We start from the raw sequence: 11,834 nt of genomic DNA, 5'->3' as shown, positions 1-11,834 counted from the left end.
GACATGTAAGACTTGATCTGAGTCGCACGAGTAGAGTACGATAGATCTTTGGGCCGGGGACGACGTTCACTTGGTGATCGAGCATTGCCTCGGCTCAACGTGTTGCTGCTTGGTGGCGCACGACTACTCCGCACCAAAAGCGACCTGCTGCAATAGCAGAATCGCTTCACCTCAGCTATCAACTAGCTGGTCGACACGACGGGCGGCCTATACTCAGAGACACTCAAATACTTCAAGAAAATTGGAAGCCAATGTGACTGCGAAATAGATTTTGGACATTGCCTGGCTCACGTGAAAGCGGGGTTGTTTTAGACCTCGGAGACCATTGAACTCAGCTATCAAATATAAAAATGAAGTAGTAAGAAGTATATACAAGGCATCCATTGCCCATCCAACATCCTCGCGAACAATCCTAAGTGTAGGTGTGCGACTCAATGCTGATAGTCTCAATAGTCCAAGTCTTGCCTCCATCCGCAGTAACCATGTCGCCAGTCGCGCCAGTCGTACCCTTAGTCTGGTCATAGTCTGCATCGGCCACATCCATGATGAGCGTCGTGTCGACGTACTTGTGCGCCGGCACCGTGCCGCAGGCAGCCTGCTGGCACTCGACAGCCGTACCAAAGCCCTGGGCCTTTCCGCTGTCGGTGGAGATTTCAGAGACAACGGTACCGTCAAGGGATACGGTTTGGTCGTACTTTGCGGTGTCGTCGTTGTATTTGTCTGTGAATGAGTCAGTCGGGAATTGTGATGCTCTAGATTTTGAAGTTTTGAAAAGAGAAGAGTAGGCATACAGTGGAAGGTTACGGACGAGCCCGGCGAAGCAGTGACGTACTTGCCCATCTGCTGGGTGTCCTCAAGCGTGCTGGCGACAATGCACCACTTTCCAGATGACTTCTCGCAGCCGGCGCTACCGTCAGACACCGAGATGGCAAGACCTTGGATCAGGTCGCCTCCGCTGGTGCCCATGCCAGGCCAGAGCGCAAGGTTACCGGTCTGGGGGCTGTTTGTCTCAGGCAGGATCAGGGTAGTGTTTGCTTCGCGGATGAAGGAGTTGTCTGCGACAGGACCGGTGGAAAGTGCGTTCGAGAATTGGTAGCCGTAGTCGTTCTGGCGACGGATAGCAGCGGCGTTGGCCAGCGCAGTAGCGGAAAGTGCAAGGGCGAAAGACTTCATCTTGACGATTTGTTGATGGTAAGAGTAGCTGGTTCAACGAGAGAATGGTGCAAATGAATGACTCGAACAACGAATGGAAGATAACCTGGGAAGTTGACCAGCAGCTATCCGTATGCGAAGAAACGTGAAGATGATGAGCGCCATACTGCCGTTACTTGGCAACTATATACGGTCAGAACAAGACCCGCGTATGTTTGCCAACGTCAATGACGATCAAGCAACGGACAGAACTGTAGCGCGACCTCTAATCTTCCCAATGGCGGAAAACGTTGTCGCGTCTGTTTGAAACGCGGGCCCGCTTACGAACTTCATCTATTTGCCGGGCCCACAGCAACACCTCAAATCTCGTTTAGGAAATGTCTCCCCATCGCGAACTCATCGAATTTTCTGGATTCAATGCGTTCATTAAGCGGCCAATGTGTCGTCCTAGAGAACGAAGGAGCTCGTATTTAATGGGTTGCCATTGGCTACCTTACGACCAGCGAGGGTGGTGACATACGAAATACGAGCTCCTTCGTAGCTTGAGGCGCCAAAGCATTCTTGAGAACCAGGCCCGGGCCACGTGCACGATCATACACCTGGGCACTGGGTCATTGCACTTTTGCTGCTGCTCAAAAATCTATACTTTACTACCTGCAATTCGCTCTCGGAAACCTCAAACGATCCCGATGTCGATACTGGATCCATTCTAGCACAACATCTTAAAACTACCTATGTCCCGCGGCAGAACAATCCCATCGCCCTCCCCAACTGCACCGCTTTACTATTACTTCCCAAACCTCGCCTTCGACCCATCACCATTCTCTTCTCTGTAAAACCTTTCCACCCTACGCAGTAGTTCCTCCACCCTGTCCTGCCCTACTCTCTCCCCTAGCCAGCCTTTCGCCTTATCCACGATCAACTCCCAACTTCCCTGCAGACTCGCCAATTCCTGTTCGCAGTACACGATCGCCAGCGCAGTCGCCCACTCTGCCTTACTGACGTCCACCTTCTCCCCTTGGTTCCCGGCTGTAGCTAGAGAGACGTCGTTGAAGACAGTCCTGGCATCATCGACAGTAGCTTCCGTACGTTTGAGCGCGAGGAAAAAAGACGGGCCGTATTGCCACGCTCCTTCGAAGGTTTGGAGTGAGATCAGAAGGGCGAGAGTTTCGTCGTCGGTTTTGGGAGGTGGGATGGTGCTTTTCTCCACCGCAGCGTTTGCGGGAGGTGGAATGGAAACCCCGTCAGCGAAACTAAATGAGCAGGTATCATCAAAGGTATTCCCTTCGTCGCCTACGTTAAGAAAGGAGTCGAAATCAAAGTTCTCCAGAGCCATCGGTTCGTCGAATCCCAAGCCGAGGTTATCGAATGAGGGAGGTCCATCAACTGAGGGGGCTCCGAAGGGTTCAGCGGTGGTATTTGCACCGAAGGGAGCACTGGTGTTGGTATTACCGAAAGGTCCAGCTGACGAGGCCGCACCGAAACCTCCAGGAGCAATGCTCCTATCAACGCTACCAAATGGGTTTGCCTTGGTCTGGCTCTCATCTTCCTCTTTCCTGGCCATCAGCAGACGTTTCTTGTTCTGCTGCTCGAGAAGCATCATTTGCATTTGATAGTCCTGCAGTGCGTGGTTTCCCTGGGGTTGATCAAGGTTTTTCTGGATCGAAGAGAGAGGTTGCTTGGCAGCGTTCGCTTGGCCGAATAGGCTTCCTTGTTGTTGCTGCACCATCTGCTGTTGCTGCACCATCTGCTGTTGCCGCGCCATCTGCTGTTGCCGAGCCATCTGCTGTTCCCTCGCCATATTCTGTTGCTGATGCTGCTGCCCGAAGGAACCCCCAGAATGTTGTGAGTCAAAGAGGGGTCCCTGCTGCTGCCCGAAAAGACCTCCACTTTGCTGTTGATGATTCTGCTGCCCGAAAAGATCTACACGTTGATTCTGACTCTGCTGCAGTCCTTCGAAAAGACCTCCGCCTTTGCTGCTGGATGAGCTAGACACTGCGCCAAATAAGCCACTGCCTTTCTGCTGTCCAAACAGTCCTCCAGCTAGACTATCACTGGAGGTTTGGGGCACCTGTCCAAACAAGCTACCGCCTGCGGAGTTCTGACCGAACCCGCGAGAACGGGCTTGGTTACCGGGGCTAGAAAGACTACCGACCGCAAGCTTCGTGGAGGAAGGGTCAAAGAGTTTAGATGACGCATCGGCATTTGAGCCAAAAGCAGAAGCAGACGTATTCGGGCTTGAACCAAACAAGCTGTTCCTCGGAGGCCCACCCGGAGGCAGAGCTCTGGAAGGAGATCTGGACATGAATGATCCCATTGGGGACCCAAAGGGTCCCCTACGTGTACTCGCATTACCGGGCCTGTGACCCATGCCTTGGGGTACCGGGATAGAAGAATCCGAAGTCCTACCCGTACCAAAGAGAATTACTGACGCGCCTTGTACAGCCTCGTTCGTAGAACTTCCGAAAGGCGAGTTGTTGCCCGGGGGCCCATGCAGTCCACCGCTCCTTGCAGGAGGTTCTGAAGCGGTCTCGTCTTCGAGATACTCCCATTCTCCCTGCATCTTTTCATCCTCGTTCTTCCTATCTGTCTCTTTCTCTTTCTCTACAGCTACAAACGAGCACCACTTCCCACTGACCTGGAACTGCACACCTAACCTCACAGCCTCGCGCTCCACCATGCTGCTGAACCTGCCCTCGTAGCGCTCCTTTAGCAACGTCTTGGATTCGTCCTTGGCCTCTGAGAGCCAGCCTCTTCCTTGTTCGAGCTCGTACGTGGCTTTCTTGGCGGCGAGCTGGTGGATCGTCGTTCCAGTCTTCTCTAGAACTTGTACGGGGAATTCGAGCTCTAGGGGTCCGTGGGCGCTGGTCCCGCGAAGGATGACGGAATGGGGTGTCTGGCGTGGGGCGTCTGGACCGAGGAGGAGGTAGACGGTTGTTCTGTTGAAGGCGAAGAGGGGAGGGATCCTTTGAGGCGATTGGATGATCTTGGGAGTTGGGACATCTGGAAGGTGTGCGAAGCGCGAGGCAGATGATTCGGCTTTGTCGGGATCGGCGGAAGGGTCGAATAGTGAGATTGGTTTAGTCTGTAGAAAGTTCGTTAGGTATGGAAGGTGGGGTTCGTTGAGGTGTTGACTTACAACTTTAGGTGGATCCTCTTTTTCGTTCAAATCGAGCTTGACCGTTAGGCTATCTGCGACACGCTCCACAATCTCAAAGTCATCGTCTTCCTCGAGACTCTCCATACTACCAGCATACTTCACCTCAAGCGTGTAGTCATTGACATGCGGAGACAAAGCTCCCTTGAGCATCCTCACAACCTTACTGTCCATCTTCTCGCCCTCCCCAACAGTCTGCGAGAACCCGTTCCCTGCTCTTGCGATGCCTTCAATTAGTGCGTGCGACACCCCCGTTCCGACGCCTAGACTGTACACCCGGATCGGCGCATTAGTGTCCTGAACCTGTTCGTTGAGGTACCCGAACAGAGCATCCTGGTTCTGGATGGCTCCATCAGTGAGCACCATAACCTCTAGCGGAACGTCCCTATAGCGTTGCTGTATCGTCGCTTTGAGCGGCTCCAGCATTACCGTCCCGCCGTAGTTGGCCTCAAGAGTAGTCACGTGTTCGACAGCTTCATCCAGCGTCTGCTGGCTATAGGCTACACTTCGTGGCCATAGGAATGAATAGGTCGAGCCGAACGAGCAAATGTTGAACATGGCGCCCACAGGCAGCGACTTGAGGAAGATCTGGAGAGCTTGTTTGGCCAGCTCAATCCTGGTACCCCTCATGGATCCGGAGCGGTCGCAAATGAACACAATCTCCGGATTTTCTCGCGGAAGGGCGAACTTTGGGACTAAAGTGGCCATCAAGGCTCGCTGGTTGGGAATTGTGGGGTGGGTTTCGAGGATAGCCTTCGGGATGCCGGTATCTTTCGCGACAATCTGGAGGATGAAATCCGTGTCGAGATGCGTGCTTTGTATGCCGAGAGTTGCGTATGCTTTGGACATCTTGGGGTCATCGTTCGGTGCAATAGATGTGGTTCCCATCGAGACTGAGATGGGATGGCTGGGGGAGAGTACTTTCTGAATGAATGAGCCCTCTGCCATCTCCGCATCGACGGTGACTGAGATGCTGCCTGATGGACCTCCGCGAGAGGGGCCGTATCCATGAAGTTGGGCCAGAGCGGCGTCGGATCCTGGTGCTATCCTGCCATAGCGAGGTGTGATGATGTTTGGGATAGTGAACCGAATACCGTCTACCTCCATGTCATGCTTCAGCTCTCCAAGATAGGTGAGTTCAATGACGACTCGTACTCCAGGTGGCACGTTGCCGATGGAGGTCATGAACGTGTCTGCTGCGTCCAGCTGCTCAAAGAGACCGGCGGTTTCTCCTCGCTCAACAGCTGCAGTATAGTCCTGCTTTGCCTCATTCTTCTCCTTGACCTCACCGACGATAGTACGGTCGGCAACATGGCAGGTGAATCCCACCGCACTGACACCTTCGTACAGCGGAAAGACATACTTGACCTCACGGATGGCTTTCGCCGGTGAGGGATTGATGAAGGTCTGAGTCAGTGTGACACGGGACGTCGTCTGGAGAATGGTGGCGTGCGCCTCCAGCTGAACCTGGGGGAGATACACCCGCTCATCCACGACATTGGAGAATAAGCCTTGTTTCGAATGCTGGTACGGATGTGTGTAGTACAAACCGCAAACGGCAGCGGGCTTTGGTATACCGCCAAAGACCATGGTCAGGGTGTAAATATGTAGGCAAGGGGAAAGTCGGGGTAAGAAAGACAGGGCGGTCAAAGTGTCACCACAACAAGGGCAAGAACCTGTGAAAGGATGATACCGTCGGAGTTCAACTGCACAGTACTCGATCAAGGAAGGGCAGTGAGATTCGAAGTCAATTTAAGCTTGTCTACAGCCTAGCTGGGCGGCCTCTCGTATCGTTCTGGAGAGGAAGCACGCAACAGCAGGAGAATTGGGAACTGCTTCAACGTGGGCACTTGTTCGGTGTCAACGGATCTAAGCACCAGTATCAATTGTTGGCGAGAAAGTGGTTGAGAGTTGCGAGTTGTGGAACTGAACAGCTGATGGGTGTCTCTCTTTTGTAGTCGGCTGTAGGCTGTGGACTGTGGCCTACTTGTTGCCTAATCCATTGAGGGAGGCGCAGCGTCGCATGCTTAGTAACCTGGCCAGTTAGCGCGTAACACGTGCGGAATTCCCAACCTTGGAACCTCAGAACCCCCGACGTGAAGAATTTCGATGCGAGATTGGCCTCAGGTCCGAAGCCGTCTTGATGTGAGGATCATGGGCAGGAGAGGGTGAGGGATAAAGGGATGGAGACCCGCGCGGTCTAGATCCAGCCGTATCTGAAATTAGCATGTGCAGGGCCCGATGGGATTCTCTGGCTGGGTCGACAACACTTAGCACACGCCACTTTAGCGTGCAGCTGCCCATGGGGAATCAGACCTGCATAGGCTCTGACAGACAGTATCGGCGGGAGGTGGTGCAAAGGGAGGAGGATGGGGTTGACGTCTGACACCATTTACCTTTTACCTCTGGTATGCTGCGCACGCCCCTCGCCTTATCTGCGTCAAACAAGTTACATGGATCACCCCGAGAGTCGTCGTTTCACTCGTCAGATGGTAAGCGCCTAAATACGTTCATTCCTTGGCATGAATTTGCCCACCAGGAATGGCCGCCAGAGGATCAACTCGTCATTTTAGCCCCCCTTCCCGCGCGCTGCCGAGGGCTGGCGCGTTGTCTGGTTGGCCCACGGCCGCCGTCATTGGTGAAATTTCCGCAGCGCTGAAGATCGCGTCCACCGCCACCCACACCTCGGGAGCTCACTAGCCGTAGACATGGGGTTCAATGCGAATCAGGGGACTGCCAACTGGAGTCCGTGGCTTGCTGGCCAAATCTACGTGAAATACCTACGCTTCCTTGTTTTGTGGCCGCCTCCCATCAGCCTTGCCTTGCATTCCTCCCACTCGTTGCCGACCCCGTTCTTTGTTCTTTCTCCTTGTTCTCCACTGTTTTGGCGACGCGTATTTGCCCTTTTTCACCATCGAGAAGTGGCATCGTCTTTTAAAATTCCCTCTTCGCCTCCCGATCCTGGGCGGTTGCTGACCCCATCCCATATTGAGCGTGCATAAGTCAGCGGCACACCCGCGCTCAGCCCCTGCTCGGTGCTCCTTTCTTTAAGATTACCCTCTGAGGCAGGAACAGCCTCGTCAAGGGCCGCGAACTCTTTCCTGCTGCTTACCTTGCACCTCGCGTGCTCACCGGCGGCAAGGCTTGATTCAACGCCGTCTTAACCGGGTCCCCTCCTCTCTTCAATGGGTTCCTCCTTTTCGAGAAGAGTCCGACATATTTTACACTCGTTCGCTGATACCAGTGCCGGACGCTGGACACCTAATCTGGGTCGTGGTAGACCAAGCACGCACATCTTGGCCGACATACAGTTCGGTCTTCACAAGATGCTACTCACTGATCCCAACGACCGCATCATGCAAGACAGCACCTGGGCAGACGGCCTGCGAGGCATCGCCGCCCTCTATGTCGCATCCTCGCACATTGCCCTCTGCTTTGGCAGACAGTTCACCAACCCTTGCTGTGTTGAAGGCGAGACACGGACACCATGGCTTTTCCAACGACCCTTCTTCCGCCTTATCGCTTCTGGACACAGCTGGGTCGCCGTCTTCTTCGTCTTGCTGGGTTTCGTCAACGCCTTGAAGCCTATCAAACAAGCACGCAATGGCGACTCGGAATCTGCCCTGCTTGGCCTCTCAACAGCCTCCTTCCGCCGCTCTTTCCGCCTCGTCCTCCCGGCCACTGTTGCCACCATCATTTCCTGGACATTGTGCCAGACCGGAGTCTACGAGCTAGCTAGGAACAGCGACGCTTACTGGCTGTATACCAACACTCCACAACCGTCCGAGGGGTTGTGTAGCGCTTTCGTCGATCTGGTTCAATCACTGATGGCGACGTGGAGGTTTGGCCCTGGCAACCAATATGACCAGCCTCAGTGGGCGCTGCTCTATCTGCTTATGGGCAGTATCATGGCATTTTTCCTTCTTATGGCGACTGTCCAACTGACTTCAGTCTGGAGGAGCGTCACCCTCACTCTCTGCTTGCTATGGTCCTGGAGCTGGTCCAACGCCATGCGGGATCCTATGGTTGGCTACACAGTCATTGGAGGTATACTCTTGGCCGAGTTCAGCGTCTCTCCACTGCCCGCGAAACTGGCATCCCTCCCGCTTGTATCGACCGTGCTATCACCTGCGCTCGCCCTGCTCGCACTGCTCATGATGTCCTTCCCCGGCGGCAACGCCGATTCGGTACCATGGTCGGCGAACCTGAAGTACATTCTCAGCATTCTCTTCCCCAGCTCGCTTCACTTCTCGTTCCCTCGTCTTAGCGGTAGCACCGGCGCCCTGATACTCTGCATCGCCATACTCGTCAGCCCTCAAATGCGTCGCGCACTCTCCGTCAAACCGCTCCGATGGCTCGGCAAGCTCAGCTTCCCCATCTACCTGCTACACGGCACGTTCATGCGCACTGTGCTCGCATGGTTTGTCTTTGCCGGTCAGCCTCTGGAACCGTTCAAGCTCGAAAAGGCAACCGAGGAGGACAAAGCCAACGGGCGCGACACAATCTACCGGTACGGTCAGCCCGGCACCGTACGCATTCTTCTCGGTATCATTCTCATGACCGCCGTCACCCTCGGCGCGAGCCACTTCTGGGCAAACAACTTCGAGCCGGCGTTTGGAAAGATCACCGCTTGGGCGGAGGGCAAGATGAAGAGGTCGTCTGATGGGCCCATGCTGAACGGCGGTGCTCTGAGGCTGAACGGTGGTGCTCTGAGCCCCCGATCGGGTGCCCTGTCCCCACGAAGCCCACTCGATCGGCCAGAGAAGCGGGAAGGATAAAAGAAAGCGGTTGAAAAGGATTAAAGACAAAAAATTCGCCCTCCAAATTTAAATGGACAATGAAGACAATATGGGGACGCAGTTCGGCTTCCACACCTCAGCAACAATATATTTCAGATATATGGCTACGCTTCGAAGACAGACCCGAAGACTGAACCAGATCGCATTGATCCAATGCGGGGACAGACGGGCACGTAATCCCGAAGCCCAAAGCTTAACCCCAACTCAGATCCAGTCCCTTACTCAAGGACTCGACAGGAGAAGGAAGGCAGGGAGAGCACGACCCAACAGTGGGGTACCATGTCTATGACTGGACAAATAGGCTCAAGGAGGAATGGACGAAAGGCCACTAATGCCTCTACTACTATCAGCCGTTGGAGCAAGCCAGATGCGAAGAGGGAATACACATGTAAATTCTTATCTCATTTAATACACGACCTTCACGTATTCGATATAGCTTTAGATGTGTGAATGCAGCCAGGCTTGAAAGTCGGCCCTTTACTGCTCAAGTCGTCAGTGCGCTGTATTGCAAATGAGGTGACACTGCGCCGGACACCTTCGCATGAATGGGGTCATGGCTGCATGATATTGGAGGAGGTTCATGCCAAGGTTAGGCGTTTCATGCCAAGTGGAATGTTTGAGATGGTGACACCCGCTCACACTGTACCTTCCCGTCGGGTGACGATCCAGCCATGCTCGAAATAGCTAGGGCAGGACCCTGACGCAAGTGTGCAGGAAAAAAGTAGCCCAGTCATTGCATACACCACAAAGATAATGAGGGGAATTGTGCCCCACCTCCCAGTGCACTCCTTCCCCGAGTTCGAGCACCAGCTGCACCGTCTTTTCTGTACCCGCCGCAGCTTCCACAAGCTCTCGCGCGTGCCCCGTCGCGAGCAGATCCTCCGCACCCAGCTTGGCGCCCGCAGCACAATGAGCCCCGGCTACGAGCAGTGGACACACGAGCAGCTCGTCGCGCGCATAAAAGAGCTGGAGTCACAGATTATACCAAATGATAAAGTCTCCGCGTCTAAACTTGCCGAACCGAACGCTGCGACCTTCAGACACTTTCCCATACCGTCGCCAGGAGATGCGGACACGCAGATACCGTACCGCAAGCCCGCGAAGCAGCAACCGAAGGCTTTCGACGCGTCGAGATACAGTACGCGACTTATAGCGTTGAAGTTTGCGTACCTGGGGCAGAAATATAATGGATTGGAGCATCATGCAAATAATACGACGCCGCTACCTACGATAGAAGAGGAGCTGTGGAAAGCGCTGATGAAGACGAGGTTGATAAGCCCGACGCCAAAGGATGACAAAGAGGAGGAGACATTCAAGAGGTTAGACAGGAAGCAATTTGAAAAATGGGACAGAGACGGGGCAGATGTCAATTGGGAGGGGTGCGAGTACTCCAAGTGCGGTAGGACGGACAGAGGTGTGAGCGCCTTTGGACAGGTCATTGGGGTGAGGGTCAGGAGTAATCGACCTCGGCCGAAGCCTGCGGTTGCGTTGGAACAGGATGCTGCAGAAGATGCTATGCAAGAGATGGAAATAGCGGCGGCGGTGGAGAACGAAGAGTCGACGAAACCCTTCGATGACCGAAGAGACGAGCTCGCCTACATTCAACTTCTCAACCGCGTCCTCCCACCAGACATCCGCATCTACGCTTGGTGTCCCGAACCCCCGCCTAACTTCTCCGCCCGCTTCTCCTGCAAAGAGCGCCGCTACAAATACTTCTTCACGAACCCATGCTTCGCACCGGTCCCCGGCACCTCGGGCGTCTACTCCCCCTTGCTCGACACGACCAACACCTCCCCACCCATGCGCGAAGGCTGGCTCGACATCGCCGCCATGCGCCAAGCGTGCAAAAACCTCGAAGGTCTCCATGACTTCCGCAACTTCTGCAAAATCGACCCCAGCAAACAAATCACAAACTTCAACCGGCGCATCTTCCGCGCCTCCATCGAGGAAGTCTCCCCCCTCTCCGTCCCCAGCTTCCTCTCGCACATCGCAATCCAGAACCCTGCCTCAGGGCAGGAGCCCAAAATGTACGCCTTCGTGCTACATGGCTCGGCCTTCCTATGGCACCAAGTCCGCTCCATCGTCGCGATTCTTTTCCTCATCGGCCAGCGCCTCGAGGCTCCAGAGCTGATCACGCACCTTCTTGACATCGTGGCAAATCCTACGCGCCCGAAGTACGAGATGGCGTCGGACGCCCCGCTCGTCCTCTGGGACTGCATCTTCCCTTACGAGCACGAAGTGCAGTCCTCGGAGGAGCGCGAGCACGGCTACGAAGACCGTCTGCAGTGGGTATACGTCGGCGACGAAGGGGGCATCGAGCCCAAGTCGCTTGGGAAAGCTAAGGCTGGAGGCGGACCGAGCAGCATGGGCCGCGGGAAGTGGGGGCGAGGAGGCGTCATGGACGACGTGTGGGAGTTGTGGCGCGGGAATAAGATTGATGAGACGTTGTCTGCGCTGCTGCTTGATGCGGTTGCGGGGCAAGGGGAGAGCACGCTGGATAGGGAGGGCAGTGGGGATGGGAATGGGATGCCTAAGGCGGGTCCTAGGGTGTTCGATGGAGGGGACGTTGGGAGGGCGAAGGGGAACTATATGCCTGTGCTTGAGCGGGAGAGGCAGGAGCCGGTGGAGGTGGTGAATGAAAGGTACGCGAGGAAGAAGGGGTTGGATCCGAATGCGAGGAAGCCGAAAGAGGAGGATGCGGACGAGTGAAGTAGTGGAAATGATAC

The 11,834-nt window shown here is 54.9% G+C and overlaps 4 protein-coding genes across 4 annotated transcripts; 2 read left to right on the top strand and 2 right to left on the bottom strand.

Annotated features, from left to right (window-relative positions):
* Positions 1–412: 412 nt before the first annotated feature.
* N0V89_009103 (uncharacterized protein) lies at positions 413–840 on the bottom strand (the record flags this gene model as incomplete). The annotated part of the gene is made up of 2 exons (XM_056217856.1): positions 413–752; positions 833–840. 2 exons carry the CDS (start codon positions 838–840, stop codon positions 413–415), a joined length of 348 nt encoding a protein of 115 aa, XP_056069412.1.
* A 1,099-nt stretch (positions 841–1,939) lies between these two features.
* N0V89_009102 (uncharacterized protein) lies at positions 1,940–5,899 on the bottom strand (the record flags this gene model as incomplete). Its single annotated transcript, XM_056217855.1, has 1 exon — positions 1,940–5,899. One exon carries the CDS (start codon positions 5,897–5,899, stop codon positions 1,940–1,942), a length of 3,960 nt encoding a protein of 1,319 aa, XP_056069411.1.
* Positions 5,900–7,635: 1,736 nt separating this feature from the next.
* On the top strand, positions 7,636–9,087 carry N0V89_009101 (uncharacterized protein; the record flags this gene model as incomplete). The annotated part of the gene is made up of 1 exon (XM_056217854.1): positions 7,636–9,087. The coding sequence occupies one exon, from the start codon at positions 7,636–7,638 to the stop codon at positions 9,085–9,087; it is 1,452 nt and encodes a 483-aa protein (XP_056069410.1).
* A 774-nt stretch (positions 9,088–9,861) lies between these two features.
* On the top strand, positions 9,862–11,817 carry DEG1 (pseudouridine synthase deg1; the record flags this gene model as incomplete). The annotated part of the gene is made up of 1 exon (XM_056217853.1): positions 9,862–11,817. One exon carries the CDS (start codon positions 9,862–9,864, stop codon positions 11,815–11,817), a length of 1,956 nt encoding a protein of 651 aa, XP_056069409.1.
* Between the last annotated feature and the right edge of the window lie 17 nt (positions 11,818–11,834).

Source organism: Didymosphaeria variabile (assembly GCF_027946475.1).
Source record: "Didymosphaeria variabile strain IMI 356815 chromosome Unknown scaffold_6, whole genome shotgun sequence".
Classification (NCBI taxonomy): domain Eukaryota; kingdom Fungi; phylum Ascomycota; class Dothideomycetes; order Pleosporales; family Didymosphaeriaceae; genus Didymosphaeria; species Didymosphaeria variabile.
Note: the sequence above shows the minus strand (reverse complement) of the source record. Positions and strands in the feature narration are given on the sequence as shown.